Source organism: Dama dama, chromosome 30 (assembly GCF_033118175.1).
Source record: "Dama dama isolate Ldn47 chromosome 30, ASM3311817v1, whole genome shotgun sequence".
Taxonomy (NCBI): Eukaryota; Metazoa; Chordata; class Mammalia; order Artiodactyla; family Cervidae; genus Dama; species Dama dama.
Window position 1 is genome coordinate 24,163,666 of NC_083710.1, and position 23,180 is coordinate 24,186,845.

The window sequence follows — 23,180 nt, forward strand, 5'->3', positions numbered from 1 at the left end:
TATTTTGACCTGAATATTTCTAGCACACTCTTAATGTTTCCACAGAGTTAAGAGCAAGGAAACTGATTCTTAATTGAGTGCTGATTGCATGTTCTAGGCACTTTCATGTTTAGTTAAGCCTAACAAAAACCTATAAAATAATTATTGTGCCCATTTTGTAAATGAAATAAGTGAGGTACAAGAGATTGAATATCTTGCCCAAGGCTGCACTGCTGAGTAAGAAGAGGAGCTGGGAATGGATTATGGATCTGTCTGACTTAAGACCTTGTGTTTTTTCTGTGCTGACATGATTAAAGAAATAGATGTCAATTAAAAATAGTTTATAGAGGAATACCCTTCTTTTCACTCCTACTACTTTTCTGATTCTTTCCGACTATTCTAAAAGCAGATTTTTTTCTTCCTTAATTAATTTATCTGTCTTTCAGCTGTGCTGAAGGTAGACACAAAAGTTAAAGAAAAAAACGGAGATTTCAAGCTTGATAGGTGAGGGACTAGCCCATGGGATGACCCAGGATTTTCCTAATTTAAATGAAAAATTTTAAACTCTATCTTTGACAGAGCCTTTAGCTTATAGTCAGAAGTAACTTTGTGTGCTTAAGGCACACACACAAAATTATCAACTAAGCATTATCGCAATATGAGTTGTTTTTTCATACCAAGCCTTCACAATCTGATGGTGGTAGATCCACCCCTCCTTAAAAGCAGTGAAAACATTGGCAGAGATGGCCAAAATCAGCTATTTCAGAACTCTTGAAATTAGCCAAAGGCTTCCAACAATCTGAGGAGTGTTTATTCAAGAAAAACTGCTGAGTCTCACTGAGCAAGGTTTGTGGCATTGCAGCTTGAACTGCTCCCATCTCTCTTTGCTCAGGTCTGCAGCAACCTTGAAAAGCAGCAGGCTTGCAACCACCGGGTGGGCAGGGCTTGTGGGGCACCTAAAAAAAGGGCCATTCCCAAAACATTGTCCCTATTTGGCCTGTTGTCCAGCTCCCTGGAAGAGCCCTGTTCATTGTTATCATTTGACCTAAGTGGAGCTCAGAACTTGATCTCCTGGAAAACCCTGGCCTCAGGGCCTTTTGAGGGGTCAGTAGCCGTTGTGGAAATAAGAACCTGACCAAAAAACTTAAAAGGAAGATATGAGAATAAAATCTCCATAAAAGGCTTTGAAAAGCTGTTAGCATAGCCACTTCAACTGTCCTTGCCCATCAGCAGAGACTCTTGAGGGTGGTAAATGTATTAAACATGGTGGAGACTATTAAATATAGGTGGAGACCACCTATTAAAAAGGTGGAGACTAACGGAATGGAGAGGGGAGGAACATGATCCAACTGTGTGCTATCTACAGGTCACACACTTGAGAGTCAAAGACACAAACAGGGTGAAAGTAAATGGATAAAAAAGATATACCATGTAAATGGTAACCAACGGAGAGCTGAACGGCTGTACTAATGTCAGATGATATAGATTTTAAAGCGTTGTTATTGGACAGAAAGAGGGATGCATTACAATGATAATTAGGAAACTATAACAGTTATAAATGTATGACCTAATGACAGAGCCCCAAAATGCATGAACCAAAAACTGACAGAATTGAAGGGGAAATTTGAACAGTAATAGTGGGAGATTGCAATCACCCATTTCAATATAGGCAAAACAACTAGGAGGAAGATCATTGAGGAAATAGAAGACTTGGGCAGCTCTATAAACCAGTAAGACCTAAGAGACATCTATAGAATGCTCATTCAGCAACATTCTCCGAAACAGACCATATCGGAGACCATAAAACAAACCTCAATAAATTTCAAAGGACTGAAATTGTACAACATGTGCTCTCTAAAGATAGTGAAGTGACAAAGGCAATTAATAGACGAAGATTTGGGGAATTCACAAATATGTGGAAATTTTAAGTCTCAGTTCAGTTCAGTCACTCAGTCGTGTCCGACTCTTTGCGACCCCATGAATCGCAGCACGCCAGACCTCCCTGTCCATCACCAACTCCCGGAGTTTACCCAAACTCATGTCCATCGAGTCGGTGATGCCATCCAGCCATCTCATCCTCTGTCATTCCTTTCTCCTCCTGCCCCCAATCCCTCCCAGCATCAGGGTCTTTTCCAACGAGTCAGCTCTTCGCATGAGGTGGCCAAAGTATTGGAATTTCAGCTTCAGCATCAATCCTTCCAATGAACACCCAGGACTGATCTTTAGGATGGACTGGTTGGATCTCCTTGCAGTCCAAGGATCTCTCAAGAGTCTTCTCCAACACCACTGCTTCTAAATAATCAGTGAATCAAGGGAGAAATTACAAAGGAAACTAGAAAGTACTTGAAATGAAAGGAAATGAAGCACAGTGACATAGGAATGCAAGTAAAGCAGTGTTCAGAGCAAAATACTTAGCTGTACATGCCTATAGTAAAAAAGAAGAAAGATCTCAAGTCAGTAACCTAATCTTTCATCCCAAGAAACTAGAAAAAGAAGAACAAACTGACACCCAAGCAATAGAGAAGAAATAAGGATTAGAGAAAAGCAACACAGAAAAAAAAAAAAAATCAATGAAAACAAAAGTGGCCCTTTTGAAAAGACCGGCAAAATTTTGCAAATCTTTAGCTAGGCTGACCAAGAAAAAGAAAATTAAAATTACTGTGTATCAGTAAAATCAGGAATGAAAGACAGTGCAACATTACTGATCTTATAGAAATAAAAAAAAAGAACATAAGGGAATATTGTGAACACCCAACAAAGTAGATAATTTAGATGAAGTAGATAAATTCCTAGAAAAGCATAAACTACAAAAATGGACTCAAGAAGAAATAGACAATTTGAACAGACCTATAGCAGATAAAGGGCTTCCCAGGCAGCACTAGTGATAAAGGATCACTGGCCAATGCAGAAGATGCAAGTGACGTGGGCTCGATCCATGGGTCGGGAACATCCCCTGGAATAAGAAATGGCAACCCACTCCACTGTTCTTGCCTGGAGAATCCCACAGACAGAGAAGCCTGGCAGGCTACAGTACATGGGGTCACAAAGAGTCGGACACGACTGCGCGGCTGAACACACAGCAGGTAAACGGGCTTCCCAGGTGGCGCTAATGGTAGAGAACCCACCCTCCAGTGCAGACCTGGCAAAGAGACGCGGACCTAATCCCTGGGTCGGGAAGAGCCGCCAGAGGAGGGCATGGCAGCCCACTCCTGTGTTCTTGCCTGGAGAATCCCACAGACAGAGGAGCCTCGTGGGCTGTGGTCCATAAGGTCGCCAAAAGTTGGTCATGACTGAAGTGATACTACACACACACACAGAGCAGGTAAAGAGATTAGATTAGTAAATTAAAACCACTCCATCAAAAAAAACCCAGCCCCAGAGTGTTTCACTGGTAAAACCTAAACACTGAACAAATGAGTACCAACTCTTTACAAGCTTTTCTCCAAAAACGGATAGAGACTACTTCTCAATTCACTCTGTGAGGCCAATATTACCCTCATACCAAAACCAGACAAGGACATCATAAGGAAACTACAGACCATCCCTTATGAACATAGATGCAAAAATTCTCAAAAAGTAACAAATCAAATCCAGGAGTGTGTAAAAAGGATTATACGTCATGACCAAGTAGGATTTGTCCTAGGAATATAAGGTTGGTTAACATACCAAAATCACTTAATGTAATATGCTATTACAGAAAAAAAAAAAGGCCCCAAACCACATAATCATCTCAGTAGCCATAGGAAAAATATTCAAGGAAATACTCTTTTCATGATTATAAACACTCATGATTATATAACACTCAAAAAATTAGAAATAGGAAACTTTCTTGGTTTGTTAAAGGGCATCCATAAAAAAATCCCCACAGCTAACATAGTTCATATTTTTTATGTATTGAAATAAAGATATTTTAGATACATTGGGTTAAATATATCACTGAAAATTTATTTTACGTATTTTTAATGTGGCTCCTAGAGAATTTTTAATTGCATTTGTGGCTCATGTTTATGGGATGCATTTTATTTGTGTTTGACAGTGCAGTTCTGGACACGGGGCCTCTCAGACCTGAGTCCTACTCCCTGCCCTGTAGGACTGGATTATGAGACCCAGGGCAGAGGATCGAGGGGCTGGGGTGAAGAAGCAGCAGACGGGAAGATGAAGACGTGTCTTAGATGCTGTTTTTCTCTGAGCACAGGGGTTTGTTTTGTTCACGGCTCTATCCTCAGTGCCTTGGATAGTCAAATGGGTAATAGAATTGGTTTCAGTAAGAGGATAGTATTTATTACTGAATGGTTATTTATTCAGCATCTGATCTTTGCTCTGCTGCTGCTGCTAAGTCGCTTCAGTTGTGTCCGACTCTGGGTGACCCCATAGACGGCAGCCCACCAGGCTCCCCCGTCCCTGGGATTCTCCAGGCAAGAACACTGGAGTGGGTTGCCGTTTCCTTCTCCGATCTTTGCTCTAGGTACCTAAAATCTAGAAAATGAGAATAGTGCAGTTCAGTGAGCACAGACGTGGCGTTTGGTAAGCATCCAGCCATGAGATGAGCGTATAGATGCCTGGAGGACTAAAGGGGGCTGGACAGTGGTGGCTGCCGTTTAACAGAACGTTTGTTGCTGCCAGGTGTTTTGACAGTACAAGTAAAACCTTTGCCTAGTAATTTTTTTTTCATATTTAGGCAGACTATATCTGATGTAAAATTAACTGATTTCCAAATATTGGCACCTAATTCAAATTTTTTTTTAAAATGTGTATATCAAACAAAACCTGCCTATACACTGGATTTGGCCTAGAAGCCAACGGAATATCTGACTGGTAAAGCGAATATATACTTCCTTTGAACTCTTAGGCATCAGAGCAAAGGACTCAACCAGTGCTACACACAGGAAGCCTTCCTTCCCAGACCTCCTTATCTGTGTTATATCCTGTCATAAGATCTCATAGTCCATGTATTTCTTCTTCTCAGCAGTTGTTAGGTTTGCAGTCTACATTTGTGTGATTATTTGATTCAAGATATGTCTCTTCCATAGGACATCCAAACACTCCCCATGGGTAGGACCTGGGTCTGTTTTTACTAACCAATAATTAACAAATGAATAAATTGAGCAGGAGAGGTGAATTTTGAAATGCATTCTGTATTTTAGTTAAAGAGTATAGCATCTTACTTGGAATTCTGGGCTGAAAGATTATGTCCAATAACAAGTTGGTTTGTTGGCTCTGTATGAGAAAAGATGACTTTTTTCCCCATTACATAGACATTTCACTATTATCTACACTAATATATCTTAAAGGATATTTCAGAGAACTCTGGCATTTGCAGCAGAGCACATTAATGTCAGTATTTATTTGTACTTAGTAATTCCAGAGTTCTTATAGTCTGACATGTTAGACTATTGCTAATCCTCTGGATTTACTGCTCTTCCTGGGAAAGATAGAAACACTGCTTCCCTTGAATGGTTATTAAAAATATCTTTTTTAGATTTGGGATATTTGTAAAGTTTGATTATTTTAGGCTCTGGGAGGGAAAGGTGGAGAACTGGCAGGCATCACTAGAAGCAAAGTTTTCAGTTGAAAAACAGAAAGAAACACGAATCAATAATAATCTGCCAAGTTAAAGTTGAAATATTTACTGTCATACCAAAATAAAATAAAGTCTGTCTTGCTGAAAAAAGAGAGGTCACCTTTTCTCTGCCTTAAGACAGAATGAAGAAACGCGACGCTGGGGAAGTGAGAAACAGCAGGCAGGAGGGGGACGGAGAGAAGATCGGGACCTGCTGTGGTCTCCTGGAAACGTCGTTAGCAGTGCTAACCCTTGTCCTTCACGTTTTTGTAGCTGCAGAAAAGAAAGCCTGGAAAGATTTCCTAAAATTGAATCTGTATGGTTCCGTTTACATAGCATTCTCAAAATGACAGCATTTTCGAGATGGAGAATGGATTAGCGGTTGCCCAGGATTAGAGGTAGGGCAAACGGTTCTATCAGTTTTTGCTCTGTGTATCTTAAAGCTCTCTGTGTGTGTAACTGTAAACATTTAGGGTATCCTCCTGATCCTTCTATCATTATGAAATGGCCTTCTTTATCCCAGGCCATATCTTTTGTCTGTTATTAACAGAGCCATTGTATCTCTTCTTTAATTAGTTTAGCATGATAACCACACTCATTCTTCCTTTTAATCAACATGTGTCTTTATATATAAAATGTGTTTCTTATAGGGAGCATATAATTTTATCTTACTTGTTTATCTAGTCAGACAATTTCTGCCTTTTCAATGGAATGTTCACTCCATTTACCTTGAATGTGATTATCGATGTGGTTAGATTTGAGTCTGTCATTTTGCTATTTGTTTTCATTTGTTTCATCTGTTCTTTGTACTGCTTTAACTCCCTTTCTGCCTTCTTTTGAATTCAGTGCTTTTTATGATTCTGTTTCATCTCCATTGTTGTCTTTTTAGTGATAGCATTTTTTTGTTTTATAATTTTTACTGGCGCTCTTGGGTTTACTGTCCACATATTAAATGATTACATCTACCTTCAAGTGATGTAGCACCACCCAACATATTGTACAAGAAACATACAATGGTGTGTTTTTATTTCTCCCTTCCTGGTCTTTATACTATTATTGTCATTTATTTAATTTATGCATAGATTATAAACCCTGCTGCACTAAATTGTTACTTTTGTTTAGCCAGTGATCTTTAAAGAGATTTAAATAATAAAAAAAGTTTTTTACCCCTGCAGTCACCATTACCAGTGTTCCTCATTCCTTTGTTTAGATTCATATTTTCCTGGGGTTTCCTATTCCTTCTTGCAGAACTTCCCTTAGCATTCCTTGTTGTGTGGGTCCGTTGATTATTTTTTCCAGCCTTTGTATGTCTGAAAGAATCTATTGACCACCTCCACTTTTCTAGGGTATTTCCTGTGGTTTCATCTTGAGTTCTCTTAGTATTTTAAAGACTTGTTTCTCCATTATCTTCTGCCTTACAGTGTTTCCAATAAGAAATTTGCTCATTTTGAACCTTGTGCTTCAGTACATAGTGTCATTGTTTTCTCTCTGCTTTTAAGATGTTTTCTTTATTACTGGTTTTGAACTGTTGATTCTGATGCATAGTTTTGTTCCCGTTTCTTGTGCTTTGGGTTTATTGAACTTCTTGAATGTTTAGGTTTATAGTTTTCATCAAATTCAAAAATATTCTGCCGTACTTTCTCCAGGTTTCTTCTGTTTCTCCCCTCTTCTCTTTCAGGAGCTCCAATCACATATATATTATTAGGATGCTTGAACTTGTCCCACAGTTTGCTAATATTTTATTTTTAGTTCTTTAGTGTGTGTGTGTGTGTGTTTTCATTTTAGATAGTTTCTATTGCTGTGTCTTCAAGTTCATTAACCTTTTCTTCTGCCATTAATTGCATCTAGTATATTTTTCATCTCAACTTGGGTCTCAAAAAAAATCTTCTATGTCTGTACTTTTTTAGTACATGAGGAATACTATTTTTAATTCTTTTATCTCTACATTTTAACATCTATATCTAACATCAGTACCCTCTCTCAGTAATTGATTTCTTTATTTTTTTTCACATTGTGGGTCATATTTTTTGCTTCTTTGAATGCCTAGTAATACTTGATTAGACACCAGACATTGTGAATTTTACCTTTTTTCCAGAAGAATGTATTTGTATTCCTATAAATAACCTAGAGCTTCATTCTGGGACGTAGTGGAGATACTTGAAACAGTTGATTCTCTTAGGTCCTGCTTTCAGAATTTGTTCAGTGGGACTGGCAGCATTTCGTCAAGGGCTGTTGGTCCCTTACCACTGAGGCAAGACCCTTTGGAGCGCTGTACCCAGTGTCTTCTGAACTGGAAGGTTCTCTAGTCTGCCTGGGAGTAGGCCCACGGCAGGGCCCCGTGTGGACCTGGGGCGCTGTTCCCTCTGATCTGCCCGGCCTGTTTTTCTCCTGCCCTCGGCAGATCCGTGCGTGCCCCGAGCAATGCTCTGTTGAATGTTCGAGCTGTGTCCCCTTTGCAGGTCTCCGGGGTTTTCTCTGCTTGTAGCCCGCTCCTCTCCTGACTTGGGAACTCGGGCCGTGGTGTCCTGAGAACTCCCCACTCCGTCTCTTCAGCTCAGGGAGTCCGCCAGGCTTCAGCCGGGAGCTCACATCCTGCACCGTGGCCTGGAAGCTCTCTCATGGCAGTAAGCTGGGGCGACAGGGCTCCCCGCATTTGTTTCTCATCTCTCAGAGATCACTCTCCTGTATTGCCTCACCCTCAGTGTATTGGAAATAGTTGTTTTGCCTATTTTTGTCCTTTTCATTTTTGTTTTTGGTTGTTAAATTGGGTTTCTTTAATTCCTTTTGATTGCAAGTGAAAATCTCAAAATTAGGAGTTTTTTGTTGTTGTTTGTATATTTAATGTCACTATTGAGAAAAATGTTGTACTTAGACCATTTATGCGTAAGCCAGTTTCTAAACATGTTTGCTGTGTTTAAGTTTATGAAGATCTGAAGTGGAATAGAGAGGGGCTGTAGAAAGTCAACGTGACCGCGAGTCCCTCTCCTCACAGCTCTCTGATTTACTCTTTGGCAGGTTATTGCTCCCTTGTTAATCAGGGTCCCTTGGTTCCTTCTGGAGGGAAATTCTTTCAATGGATTTAAATACACCGCTGAAAATATGTGAGGATGCTATAAATAAAATTATCATGGTTTTTATGTTTTAATCTACGTGATTTAAACTTTGACATTAAAATATTGTAGAGAAAGCAATGAGAGGATTTAGCTCAGCAGATGTTAAAATGTCTTTTAAAGCTACAGTAATTAAGATATTGAAATCCTAATGCTAACACAGCCACAGACTTGTGGGTCAAAGTACAGTGTCCACAAACAGACTTATAAATGTATCTTAAACATTTAGCTTAGGTTATTGAGTGGATTTGGAGGAGGGCATGGCAACCCGCCCCGGCATTCTCGCCTGGAAAATCGCATGGAAGAGGACCCCTGGTGGGCTACAGTCCATGAGGGTCCCAAAGAGTCGGACACAACGGAAGCAATTGAGCATGTACGCACTCAGTAGATGATGTGGAAACAACCGGACAACTCACTGCAAAAATTAAAATTGGATATCTCCTCTTATTTTATAGGGGATGTATTCCAAATAGGTTAAATATAATTTAAAAGTGTTAGAAGAAAATAAGGGCAATTCAGATAGTCTTGAGGAAGAGAAGGACTTTCTAAGTATGACACAAAAGGTGTAACCATGAAGGAGAATATTGATGAGATTACACAAAGATTTTTTTATCTCCTCAGTGGCAAAATAATCATTAAAAACAGGGAGCTCCCTGGTGGCCTACTGGTTAGGATTGGAGGCTTTCGCTGCTCTGGTCCGGGTCAAATCCCTGGTCAGGAAGAGATCCTGCAAGCCGCACCACGCAGCCCCTTCCCCTGCCCCCCAAAAAAGTCACTAAAAACTGAGTTTATATCCTTACTGTATAAAGACTCCTAATAAGATAGTAAAAGAAATATAAATGTCCTACTCAAAAAATGGGCAGAGAACGTGAGTTAGGTAATCATAATTAGGGGCAAAAAACATAAATGTCTAGGAAATATTTATCTTTTAAATGTTCTATTTCGTAATAGTAACAATAAAGTAATAAAAGCTATCATTTATTATGGGTTTCTGTTTGTCTGAATATGTTAAGAACTTTCAACAAATTAGCTTATTTAAGGCTTTGCAAGGCAGGTATGTGTCCATCATCATCATTTTATAAATGTGGCCCCTGAGATAGGACCTGAGGAGCCATGCCTGAGGTGACAGAGCTGTCAGATGGTTGAGCCAAGGTTTTCGCCGGCCATCTGAGTCCTGCTCCTCGTCACTTCTCCAAGAAACAAATTAAAACTACCTTAGATTCCACTGCACTTCACAGAGAAACTGGTAATTTGCACAAGATCACACAGTTTATAAGCAATAGAACAGAGCTAAGATTTTTAGAAAGAAAAATCATATAAAGAGAAGAAGGGAAAAGAGCAAAGTGAGCAACAAAGCAGCTGTCTTCTAATCTTACAATGTGTTTCTTTCCAGAATATTTAAAGGATGCTTCAAAGAAGACGAAAAGCGGGCTTGTGTTTGTAAAACTGGCTAACCCATGTTCAGGCAAGTGCCCCTCTCCTCCGTTCTCCTCTGATAACTTGAACATTTTAAAACGTTGTGGCTGAAAAGTATGTACATTTATTTGTCTTCTCATATTTTTTCTTCCTGTCTAGCCATTAAAGGTAAAACAATATTACATGATGACAAAAGCAAGCTAATGACATAACCAGTCTTCTAAGATAATTCACTTGACCTAAACATTTTTTAAAACTTCTTCGTAATTTTAATCCATAGAACTGTTTATTCATCAGAAATGCTGGCAAAACAAAAAACATAGAATGTTTGATTTCTCTCTGAAAACAGATGAGTTTTCCTTGGCCTTTTAAAGCCAGCTTTTCTTTAAGTAGTTATCCAATATAAGATTCCATTTATACTCATGTTATAAAGTAAAATAAATAACCCGAGTTTAAAAAAGAGGCAGGGGGAGGCTTTTACTGGACATGCCAAGGTTTTGAATACTTTCATTTTTAGCTGTACGTCCCTTATTTTGTTCAGACCAAAAAGTAGTATATATATATTTTCCTGTCAGGGGGTGATTTTTTTGGCATTAAAAAGCATTGTATTTTGAGGAAATACACATTTTATCAGGAATAATGTTAACTCTACACTCAGTGTATTTTCCTTTGTCTTATCATTTTTAGGCAAAAAGTATTAAAATACACTAATTATATACTGATATTGAGGACATTATTTATCTTTGTGAAATTGTTTTTCCATCAGTTTATTTTACAAGATTTATAAGGTTAGTCTTAATTTTACAAGGTTTTAAATAGCTGTCTGATATTTAGCAGATGAGATCGTCCTCTTGGGGACTGTCATACTGAATAGTGAAAGCAAGAGACCTCAGCGGGTGGTGCCGTGTTGCTGTTGTTGGAAGGACATGTAAATAGAAGTGGCAAGAGAGGCAGATATCCCAGTTTCCTTTTCCTCAAAACGAAATTGGATGTAGTCAGTCAGCTGTATTATCTGGAATTCCTTAGTATGCATAAATGTAAAATGAGGTGTGAAGTGTTTTTGCAAGAGAAGTCTTAGCCAGTAAAGCATTTAACAAAGGTAAAATACAAATAAAAGCCAGGCTTCCTGAAAAATTCTGAATGTCCATGGACAACACTTTACTGACTATGGAAAGATAAAGGCTAACCTTTGACTAATGTGCTGTGCTAGGAGCTTTACTTGTCCATATTCTCTTTTTAATCCTTAAAAAAGCCCTGGTGAGGCCGTTCAGTATTGCTCCCACGTTACAGGTGTGGAAACAGGTACAGAAGGGGTGGTGCCCTTCCCCAAGGGCACACGCCCAGATGTAGTTGAGATAGTTTCGAATTCAGGGCCCTGACTGTGCTGTGTTTGGAAGGAAAATCCTGCATTGAAGGGATTCATTCGGATGCATGCAAATGTGTGCAGTCCTCACCCCTTCTAATGGTCCTTTTCTTGGGGAATCTGAGGAAAGGGAGATTTGCATCTAGTCGGGCCTGGCCCTCCTCACTCCTCACGGCTGAAAGTGTGCGGCTGTCGTGGGCCCTGGCCTTCCTCCGGGGGGCCTCCCCTCTAGGGTGTGTGGACCCCGTCTCGTCCCTCCGTGTGGGAGGCTGCAACCCCCCCACAGGCCAACTCAGTTCATCTGGCTGGGTTTGGGTGGCTTAGGAGTGATGGAGGACTCAACGAGAGGCTTTGGAGCAGTTAAGATAAATGATTTGCCCTTTTGTATTTATTGGTCTAAGTTCAGTGAGGATTACAGAGTTGGGAAGCAAGCATTTGTGTGTAATAGCTACAAGCTTTCCTTGGAGTAACTTTGTATAGACTGTATATGTATGTTTATGTTCATATTAGGAACATTCCTCAGAACTATTGGTCTTCTGTGTGTGTGTGTGTGTGTGTGAAAACTTACAAATAAAAAGCAGATTTGTCTTAACAGGGGAAGGAGCCATTTACTTGTTCAACATGTGTCTACCACAGCTGTTTGAAATAAAAGTTTTCAAGGAAAAAAACCGTTCTTGGTTTATAAATGAATCAGTTCAATCAGGTAAGTGACTAGTGTATATATTTTCATTAACTAAACACATACACTGACTTTGTCATCCTTCACGCATGGAAGTCTGAGTCAGTCTGCCTGGTTTGGAGTCTAGTCCATAGTTGTTTTTTTGTTGCTGGCATCAGAGCAGGGTTTAATCAAGGAGAAAGGAAAGATGGTTGGAAGAAGTCTAGATCAACAACTTTGTGTCTTAGGTGGCAGGAAATTTTTAGCTATTAATAACAACTCTGATTTTTTTCTCCTAAAACACTGTCGCACTCTGAGTCAGAAGTAAGATGAATTTTGTACTATGGAGTACACGCTGTGTTGACTGAAACTCTTTGCTCTTCTTTTAGCCACTTTTGAGATTCTTCAAGTTTTTTTAACATCTTATTTCCATCGCAAATGGATACTGGTAGAATAGAATAGAACAAAGATATTTTTGAATGCTTTGTCATATAAATTACCATTGCAACCCCCCCACCCTCCCTATCCCCTGAGCTTCCCGTGTGGCTCAGCTGATAAAGAATCCGCCTGCAATGCAGGAGACCTGGGTTCGATCCCTGGTTTGGGAAGATCCCTGGAGAAAGGAAAGGCTACCCACTTCAGTATTCTGGCCTGGAGAATTCCATGGACTGTATAGTCCGTGGGGTCACGAAGAGTCGGACAAGACTGAGTGACTCTCACTTTCACCCTACCGCCCAACACACACACTCAACTCCCAGTTTCTCTCAGTTTTCCTTTGTTTTGGGTCATTGTGGGCTCTGAAGGAGACAGGATACCAAATGTAGCCCCGACAGTTCTGGGGTGCCGGGGTGGGGGGGGTCCTGGGGTGGTTGAGGCCATCTCAGTTCCCGCTATCTCATTTTTTCTGATGCTTGGGCTGGGGGCGGGCAGTGCATCCCGGAGTGGTTGAGGCCATCTCAGTTCCCGCTGTCTCATTTTTTCTGTTGCTTGGGCTGGGGGCGGGCGGTGCATCCTGGGGTGGTTGAGGCCATCTCAGTCCCCACTATCTCATTTTTTCTGATGCTTGGGCTGGGGGCGGGCGGTGCATCCCGGGGTGGTTGAGGCCATCTCAGTCCCCGCTGTCTCATTTTTTCTGTTGCTTGGGCTGGGGGCGGGCGGTGCATCCCGGGGTGGTTGAGGCCATCTCAGTCCCCGCTGTCTCATTTTTTCTGTTGCTTGGGCTGGGGGCGGGCGGTGCATCCCGGGGTGGTTGAGACCATCTCAGTTCCCTGGGTTCCTCTGTCTTGTGTCTGTTGCTTCCTAAGCCTCTGCTTTCTGTCAAGTGTCTAAGCCGCCACCTAGCGCTAAGGTTGAAAGGCCTCTTGACCTTTCTTGTAAGGTATCCAGAAGAAGGGTTTATTGCTGGCGGTGAATTTCATATACCTGTGTGCATGAGAACATCTGAAGTGGTTTTCAGTTGCAAAAAGGCAATGGTAGACTGTGGTAGGTGCCAAGTATACATTCCTTTTTATTGTTCCCTTTTATTATTTTTCATTTGATAATATATGAGAGTTCCAACTTCTAGTGTAATATAGTTGCCTTTGGGTTTTGCTGCATAGACACAGTAATATCCAGATGAAACTGGAAAATATTCAGAGGCAGTGACTGATCAGCTCTTCTGAACTGTCTGAGTTGGTGCCTGCTTTTTTTTTTAATAGAGTTTTTTTTTTTTTTTTCCGTTTTTGGTTCTCAGTAAAGGTACCTGTTTTTTTTCATAGTCTTCTTTTTAAATGTAACCTTGAAGAAGGAGCTCTTTTTAAGAATGGCCACTAGGATATTGTTTTCAGATTGAGAAACCTGTTTCTAATTTCTGAATATAATAGATGTCTCATATAAACTGGGCTTAGAGCTTCTGATGGATTGTTTTCATGAACTTCCTTCTACTTTAAAAAAAATCATTAAGGTCATCATAAAAAATTATGTCCTTAATTTTTTTTTTTAAAACATACTATGAAATGTATTCATGTATATAACTTAGGGTTAGAATTTCTTGGCTGTATAGTTGGGTTGCAGTGTTAGAGAATAAAAATCAGTAGATGTTTCCTGAAACCAAATTGGTAAGTATGGAGATAAATGAACTGTTTATTGCTGTTCTCTGTCACTTCCATGGAAGGGTTCTGGGATGTTTGGAGGGGGTGTGACGGGCTAAAGAAAAGTAAGGTTCAGGAGGCCTAGTTGGTTTGATTTGTCTTTTTTCCTTTCAGCCTGGTGAGCATCACTCATCTAACTGCAGAGATCCCAGTTTCCTATACTCAATCTTGTTAAGATACCTACCCGCCTGCATTTTTTTCTTTGGGGGATGGTCAGGATCTGGGGTGGGTAACAACCTCTGAGCTTTGAGTCATTGACCGTGAGCCCAGAGCACATAGAAGGAGCCATGTACAGAGGGAATAATATCGCTTTCCCATGGCTTCGTCCTCAAAAGCACAGGAAATTACATCTTACTGCAGCTCTGTAGATGAACTTACACTGGTTTCCTAATATTTGCCTGGTTCACATTCTGTCTCTACCCCCAACCCTGCTATTTTGGGCTGGGCGGCGGGGGGGAAGGAATGGGAGGTGGGGAGAGGAGGGGCTCTGTTAAAAATGATTTCTGAAGAAGAAATGGAAAGTTGAAGGTCCAGTTCAGTGTCTTGGCTCCCCTCTCTATATCAGGGTTTGAAGCTCTTTGGAGTAGAACCTCAGGGACCACATTCTGCCTTTGAGAAATTCTTGGGCCAAAATAGGGGGAGCTTCTGAATATGGAATTTCACATCTATTTTTCAGTGGATGGTTTCCACATTAGGATTAAGATGAAATGACTCAGTTGTCTTTCCAGAGCATTCAATTCTCTTTTTAATCTATAGGAGGTCTTCTTCACTTTGCCACACCTATGGACCCTCTGTTTCTGCTTCTCCACTACCTTATAAAGGCTGATAAAGAGGTGAGTTTCCCAGGTTGAGATATTGACAGTGGGAAAATAGAACAGATTGGGTTTTTTGTTTAACTTCCTCCCTCTCCTTACAATGGTCCAAATGTAGATTCCCCACAGTTGAGATATAGCTTGGTTGGCGTGGTACGCCTGCATCTTGTGTGCCAGACAGATTGGAGCACTGGTCGGCAGACCTGAGACCCTGCACCTTGACCTTGGACTGGTTCACCAGAGACTTCTGAGAATCACCTAACCCTCTGTGTTACCTCCCTTCCTTCTTTGACAAAGCCTAACAACAAAAAGCTCATTCGTTTTGAAATACAGTACAGATGTTAAGACCTCAATCTTTAAGAGCAGAAAGTAGATTTATTGTCTTTCATTTTCTTCTTTGTGAGAGACTGAAATAGGTACACTGGAGTGTGTGTCCAGCGAAAAGCTCATTAACTGGGAAGCTGTAGCTGAGACTTAAGGAATCCCAGACAGTAAAATTTACCTTTGTAATATAAAGACAGAGTTTGTTAATAATAATAGTTCCAAACAGAGATTCTGAAATACTTTGGTCCCAGGATACCTTTACACTTGATAATTATTAAGGATCTCAAAGAGCTTTTTGTTCCTGTGTGTTTTACCTGTGAATATTGACTACATTGGGCTTCCCAGGGGGCTCAGATGGTAAAGAATCTGCCTGCAGTGCCAGAGACCCAGGTTCAATCCCTGGGTCAGGAAGACCCCCTGGAGAAGGATTAGCAACCCACTACAGTATTCTTGCCTGGAGAATTCCATGGACAGAGGAGACTGGTGGGCTATAGTTCATGGGGTCGCAAAGAGTCAGACACAACTGAGTGACTAACAGTACAGTTTCATTGACTATATCAGAAATTAAAACTGAGAAATTTAAAAATTTCTTATTTATTTATTTTGAAAATAAAAATCATAAGCCCATTTGGAAAATATGCCTCACTGAATTTTCCAGGTCTTCCAAATGTCAACAGAATACATGCATGCATGCACACGCACACACCTTTGTTAATTTAATATTACTGGAGGAACTGAAGAGCCTCTTCATGAAAGTGAAAAAGGAAAGTGAAAAAACTGACTTAAAACTCAACATTCAGAAAACTAAGATCATGGCAACTGTTCCCATTGCTTCTTGGCAAATAAATGGGGAAATAATGGAAACAGTGACAGACTTTTATTTTCTTGGGATCCAAAATCACTGCAGATGGTGATTGCAGCCATGAAGTTAAAAGACATTTGCTCCTTGGAAGAAAAGCTATGACTAACCTAGACAGCGTATTAAAAAGCAGAGACATTACTTTAGTCAAAGCTATGGTTTTTCTAGTAGTCATGTATGGATGTGAGAGTTCGACTATAAAGAAAGCAGAGCACCGAAGAATTGATGCTTTTGAAACGTGGTGTTGGAGAAGACTCTTGAGAGTCCCTTGGATAGCAAGGAGATCCAACCAGTCAATCCTAAATTAAATCAATCCTGAATATTGATTGGAAGGACTGATGTTGAAGCTGAAGCTCCAATCCTTTGGTCACCTGATACAAAGAACTGACTTATTAGAAAAGACCCTGATGCTGGAAAGATTGAAGGCAGGAAGACAAGGGGATGACAGAGGATGAGATGGTTGGATGGCATCACTGACTTGATGGACATGAGTTTGAGTAAGCTCCGGGAGTTGGTGATGGACAGGGAAGCCTGGCGTCCTCCAGTCCACGGGGCCACAAAGAGTTGGGCACGACTGAGAGACTGAACTGAACTGAACTGAGTGATCTCTTTAGAAAACTCTTTGAATGCTGGGAAGCATGTCATAGTGACAGATACAAATTTTGTGCAATTCTAATTTTTGTTTTAAAGTTCAAATTTTTTCATTTGCTACAATACTGTCAGTCTTTCTCTTTAAGTGACAGATTCACTGCATTTACGTTCTGCCAAATATTCAAGTCTGAATAACCATAGTCCATGGTGATGTTTTCAGGTGAAAACCTGAGTGAAGGGCAGCAGGCTGTGCTGACAACTCAGACAGTTACACAGTGCGTTTCCTGGAGCCTCAGCAACAGCAGAAGTGCTTTAGCCACGCTTCACTTTCATCACACAGAACACTGAACCGACTTGCACTCAGGGTCAAGATTTAAATAAAAGTAATTGTTTTGCTCCTTGGTCCAGGAAATCCTTAAGTAAACTGACATTTTTATAACTGCTTGTCCGTGGCAGTGGAGGACGCAGTGACTGCTGGACAGGTCGCCGGCACCACCTTGACTGATGCTGAAAAACCAGCAGTTGTGCCCACCTTTGCGCTGGAGTCCTCAGTGCAGATGTCAACACAGTGAAAATGCAGACAGCGTCATAGCATTGTTATGAAAGTAGCTCGAAGTTTGTGGACCCCCTGCAAGGGTCCTGGGGACTCCCAGGGGCCACCAGCCACAGCTTGAAAACCTTCGAAATAACAACATCAAGGAATAGTGTTATTTAAACACTTAGACGCATCTTATTTTTGCACTCAACATGTTTGCCAGTAGTTTAAGAGCTGATGGGTTCTCATTGAGTACTTAGACCCATTTTTCAAAACTCCTATTTTGGATTTATATCAATTTAACTTGTGATAAATACTGAGTAATAAAACTGACTTAAAATGTGAACTTGTGCTTTCTCCTGATGTACTTTGCTTCCTCTTACTCTCCTCCTCTCCTGAATCCTTACTCTTTTCTTTAGTGTGGTTTAGTGAAGTTTTCTTCCTTAGTTTAATCATGTTTCCCCTTATCTGGAAGCTGCTGTGATACCCAGTATATGGGGGCATGAGAGCAGTGAGGCTCGTAAGCCATGTATATCTGAGGAGCAGAAATGGTTCTAGTCACCACCAGGAAGGCCCTGGAAGTGCTGCGGGAAGAAGATGGCAACTCCCGTGGCGTCCACTCCTGGTGCTTCCTGGGGCATACTAGCAGGGAGGAGGCACCAGCCAGCCTTGTGCCTGTGCTGATGCACCTTTAGAGGCCTTCCCTCCATCTAGGGGGCCCGTTCCCCTGTTTCCCATTAAGAACCTGGCTTGGCTCTGGTGAATTAATCCTCACCCTGGCCCTCTGGGAGGCTCTGGGGGTGCTGTGACTGGCTCAGGTTGGCAGATACAGAATGAAGCTCATGGTGGTGGTTGGCTTTCATTCATTGTAAACTATTTTGCTGTCTCTCTCAAATACTTTAAAAGCCCCTTAAAATAGCCCATGAGGCACTCAGATATTCCTCCCCTACATTTTAGATGTGATCTTTCTCTATTTAATTAAGAAAAATACTACTGAGCAACACTTTCACTTGGGACTTGCCTGGTGGCTTAGATGGTAAAGATACTGCCTGCAGTGCAAGAGACCCAGGTTCAATCCCTGGGGCAGGAAGATCCACTGGAGAAGGAAATGGCAACCCACTCCAGTATTCTTGCCTGGAGAATTCTGTGGACAGAGAAGCCCAGTGGGTGGCAGTCATGTGGTCACAATGAGTCAGACACAACTGAGTGACTAGCACTTTCACTTTCATTCACTTTTGAAATGGTTACCTATTTTTTTTAATATACAATTTATTTTAAGATAAGTAAAAAATAATTCTTCTGTCTAGCTCTCCCAGCTGTTACTGACTTTATGTTCAAACAAACTTCTTATTTCAGAACCTTTTTGTGTATACATGGTAAAGAAAAGGAGAACGAAACGTTAGTTTATTATGAAATGATTATGTCATGACTGCATAGTTCATTATGTATAAGTAAAACATTGTTTTAAAGTAGTTAAATATTTAACACATCGGTGATCGCAGAAAAAAATAGACTAAGCTAGAAATCTAAAGACAGTGAGACTTGGAAAGCCTGTGGATTATTCTTACTATCTAGGAAAAAGAGAATATTTAAATTGAACCCTTTCTTGCCACTTGTCAATAGATCCCCAGTGCTTTCAAGACCTTTCTAAAGGGAACTGAGAGTCAGTTCTGGAGCTTGTCCCCATAGAGGGAGTTCTTACATGGAACAAATGGCTTGGAATTTAGTTTAAAGTTCCAGCTATGAAATTATGTATCTTTTTCTCTTTTATTTATTTATTTTTTTTAATGTATGAGTCTGTTGACTGTAGTGCTTGCCTCCTGACTGATTTACAGTCTTTTCAGGGGAAGTTTCAACCTCTGGATCAAGTTGTGATGGATGACATGTTCCCGGATTGCATCTTGTTGCTGAAACTTCCTGAACTTGAGAAGTTACTTCGACACGTGACAGAGGAGAAAGGTATAGCATGTGGCCTTTGAAGTCAGGCTTATGGCTGCTGGGAAAGCTGGCCGGTCTGTCTGAGAACACAGCAGCTGGAAGTCCTGCGGAATGTGATGCTTATTTGTGTGGGTTATAGGAAAAGTTCTGGTTCAGATTTCCTTTCATTTGTCAGTATTCTTCCTCTAACTGCACTGCTTGTTCAGTCTGCGAAATTTGGACCAGTGAAATATGATGGCCTGTCTCCTGCAGGACCAGGGTTCATGAGGCTTGGGCTTTAGTTCAGTTCTTTGAATGAGGCTGTGACTTTGGCTAAGTCCCTCAACTGCTTTTTGCCTTGGACTTCCATTTGTAAAACTTGCATAAAATCTATGCCTTTATTGACTCAGGAAACATTTATTGAGTATCTACTAAGAAGCATATATTAAGCACTAGATCCAGGCTCTAGGGATAGTCATAAGTAAAATACTGGCCTTTATCTCATTTTGCTTTGACTCTGATGGAGACAAATGACAAGTTAGGGCAACAGCAGTAGAGAGTAAGGGAAGTGAAAACTGGGTTTTGTGGGGATGCACAGTATAAAGGTTGTTGATATATCTGCTTTGAAAATGAAAATACATGGTCAGGTGAAGCAGTTTTTTTAATCGAAAATTTTAAAAATACTGGAAAACTCAGAGGAAAAAACTACAAATATTGTTTGTCCCTAACCCCAATAATCAACCACTCTTAATATTTTGATATATTTGCTTTAAATCTCAGGGAAAGAATTTCTTTAGGAATAACTTGGTAATCTGTAGGATCTGATGTCCTACAAGAAAAATTAAAAATGTATTTGCTACATAGTTTTGAGCAAATCATTCAAACTTTTCAGCGTCTGTGATGTGCCAGATGAAGGGTTTGAAGGGTTAAGAGTACTTTTCATATTCTGCTATACGTTATAATTAGTACCCTGAAAACTTGTTCTAAGTCATAAAATAAAGCTTTCCTTCTTTTAGCTTTAGAGTGTTGAGATCTCTAAATGACCAGCATATGAACATTATTTAAGTATTGCAATTAATAGTGTCTACCACAAAGAGATGCTTCAGGAATTTAATGAAATAATACAAGTAAATCAGTGCCCGGAGAGTGCTGGGTGCATGGTAAATGTTAATATCTTAAGGCTTCTAACTAGAGATTTTTAATTCTTTCCTAATGTTTAAGTACTAGATATACAGTAAGTGGGGCTTCCCAGGTGGTTCAGATGGTAAAGAATCTGTCTGCAATGCAGGAGACCTGGGTTCAATCCCTGGGTTGGGCAGATCTGTTAGAGAAGGACATGGCAACCCATTCCAGTATTCTTGCCTGGAGAATTCTGTGTACAGAGGAGCTTGGCAGGCTACTGTCCATGGGATGACAAAGAGTCTGACACAACTGAGCAACTGAGCATGCACGCACACTTATAGTAAGTGACCAGTACACACTTGTTTGATGGTCCATTGATTAATATATAGTCAAGTGGTTTAAGTAGGAGAATGGGGATAATCAGACAATAATAAAAATATCTGAAAATGAAGGTGTTAGTGGCTCAGTTGTGTCTGACTTGCCTGGTGGCTCAGACAGTAAAAAATCTGCCTGCAATGCAGGAAGCCTGGGTTCAGTCCCTGAGTTGGGAAGATTCCCCTGGAGGAGAGAATGGCAATCCACTCCAGCATTCTTGCCTGGAGAGTTCTGCGGACAGAGGAGCCTGGTGAGCAGCAGTTGTGAATTGCAAAAAGTCAGACATGAACTGAGCAGCTAACACTTAAGCCTGCTAGGTTTACGAGAACCTTCACCCCTTGTCTTTTCCCCACTAGATAAACCCAGCCACAGTTGCTTGTATCCTGAATGGTAATGGTGGTGGCTTTAGTTAGCACTGTTCGCTTTATTAGTGAAGGAAACGATGTGTCTCTGCTAGCTCTGGGGCTCAACATGTTTCTTGCCAAAACTCCCATTCAGTGGAGAGTTGACAGGGGAAAGGACTAATAAAGGGTTATGAACTTCGTCTTGAGTGTAATGCTCTGTTTCATATTGCAAGCAAAAGCTGCTCTGCATTGTCAGATATGATTAACAGGAAGAGCCAGGAAAACTTACCTGATTAAAATACCCCAAGCATTGTTGCCAAGTTTCTATCCCCAGGAGGCAAGAGAGTAAAAAAGAGACCATATGAGTTTCTCAGTTGTGGAAAACATTCAGAAAGTAGATGTGAAAATGTGCTCCAGGCAGTTTGTTCAACAATACATCAGGGAAATTCAAGTTTGCGAACAGATTACCCAATTGCTGAACATGTTATTTGATTGTGGACTCCTTTTTATTCCATCTTTATTTTGTAAACCCAGTCTTTCCAGATGTTCAAGACCAGTTTTACAGGCACCAGACACATTAGGGAAAGAAACCTTTCCAGCATATGTACATGTTATCTAACTCACAAACTCTTCCAAGTATTAAGTTTAGGACACAATAGAAAAGAAGCAAAGATAATAAGAAGAGGTGACAAGAATACACAGAAGAACTATACAAAAAACATCTTCATGACCCAGATAACCATGATGGTGTGATCACTCACCTAGAGCCAGACATCCTGGAATGCGAAGTCAAGTGGGCCTTAGAAGCATCACTGCGAACAAAGCTAGTAGAGGTGATAAAATTCCAGTTGAGCTATTTCAAATCCTGAAAGATGATGCTGTCAAAGTGCTGCACTCAATATGTCAGCAAATTTGGAAAACTCAGCAGTGGCCACAGGACTGGAAAAGATCAGTTTTCATTCCAATCCCAAAGAAAGGCAATGCCAAAGAATGCTCAAACTACCGCACAATTGCACTCATCTCACACGCTAGCAAAGTAATGCTCAAAATTCTCCAAGCCAGGCTTCAACAGTACATGAATCGTGAACTTCCAGATGTTCAAGCTTGCTTTAGAAAAGGCAGAGGCACCAGAGATCAAATTGCCAACATCCGTTGGATCATCAAAAAAGCAAGGGAATTCAAGAAAAACATCTACTTCTGCTATATTGACTACACCAAAGCCTTTGACTGTGTGGATCACAATAAACTGTGGAAAATCCTGAAAGAGATGGGAATACCAGACCACTTGACCTGCCTCCTGAGAAATCTGTATGCAGCTCAGGAAGCAACAGTTAGAACTGGACACGGAACAACAAATTGGTTCCATATTGGGAAAGGAATACCTCAAGGCTGCATATTGTCACCCTGCTTATTTAACTTATATGCAGAGTAGATCATGCGAAATGCCAGGCTGGATGAAGTACAAGCTGGAATCAAGATTGCCGGGAGAAATATCCATAATCTCAGATAGGCAGAAGACACCACCCTTATGGCAGAAAGGAAAGTGAAGAGCCTCTTGATGAAGGTGTAAGAGGAGAGTGAAAAAGTTGGCTTAAAACTCAACATTGAGAAAACTAAGATCATGGCATCCAGTCCCATCACTTCATGATAAATAGATGGGGAAACAATGGAAACAGTGGCAGACTTTATTTTTTTGGTCTCCAAAATCACTGCTGATGTTGACTGAAGCCATGAAATTAAAAGACCCTTGCTCCTTGGAAGGCAAGCTATGATGAACCTAGAGAGCATATTAAAAAGCAGAGACATTACTTTGCCAACAAATGTCCATCTAGTCAAAGCTATGGTTTTTCCAGTAGTTAATGTATGGATGTGGGAGTTGGACTATAAAGAAATCTGGAAGAGTTGAGGCTTTTGAACTGTGGTGTTGGAGAAGACTCTCGAGAGTCGCTTGGACTGCAAGGAGATCCAACCAGTCCATCCTAAAGGAGATCAGTCCTGAATATTCATTGGAAGGACTGATGCTGAAGCTGAAGCTCCAATACTTTGGTCACCTGATGTGAAGAACTGACTCACTAGAAAAGACGCT

At 40.7% G+C, this 23,180-nt stretch overlaps 1 protein-coding gene across 2 annotated transcripts in view; it reads left to right on the forward strand.

Moving 5' to 3' along the window:
* The window catches only part of RNASEH2B (ribonuclease H2 subunit B), a 61,156-nt gene that overhangs the window by 12,690 nt on the left and 25,286 nt on the right, over window positions 1-23,180 (forward strand). Inside the window, exons 2-5 of one of the 2 annotated variants that reach the window (XM_061133005.1) lie at window positions 10,043-10,114; window positions 12,024-12,131; window positions 14,972-15,048; window positions 19,172-19,295. In XM_061133005.1, the coding sequence (XP_060988988.1) occupies window positions 10,043-10,114; window positions 12,024-12,131; window positions 14,972-15,048; window positions 19,172-19,295 (381 nt within the window). The remainder of the gene's footprint in view (window positions 1-10,042; window positions 10,115-12,023; window positions 12,132-14,971; window positions 15,049-19,171; window positions 19,296-23,180) is intronic. The other variant, XM_061133004.1, reaches the window with a different exon arrangement.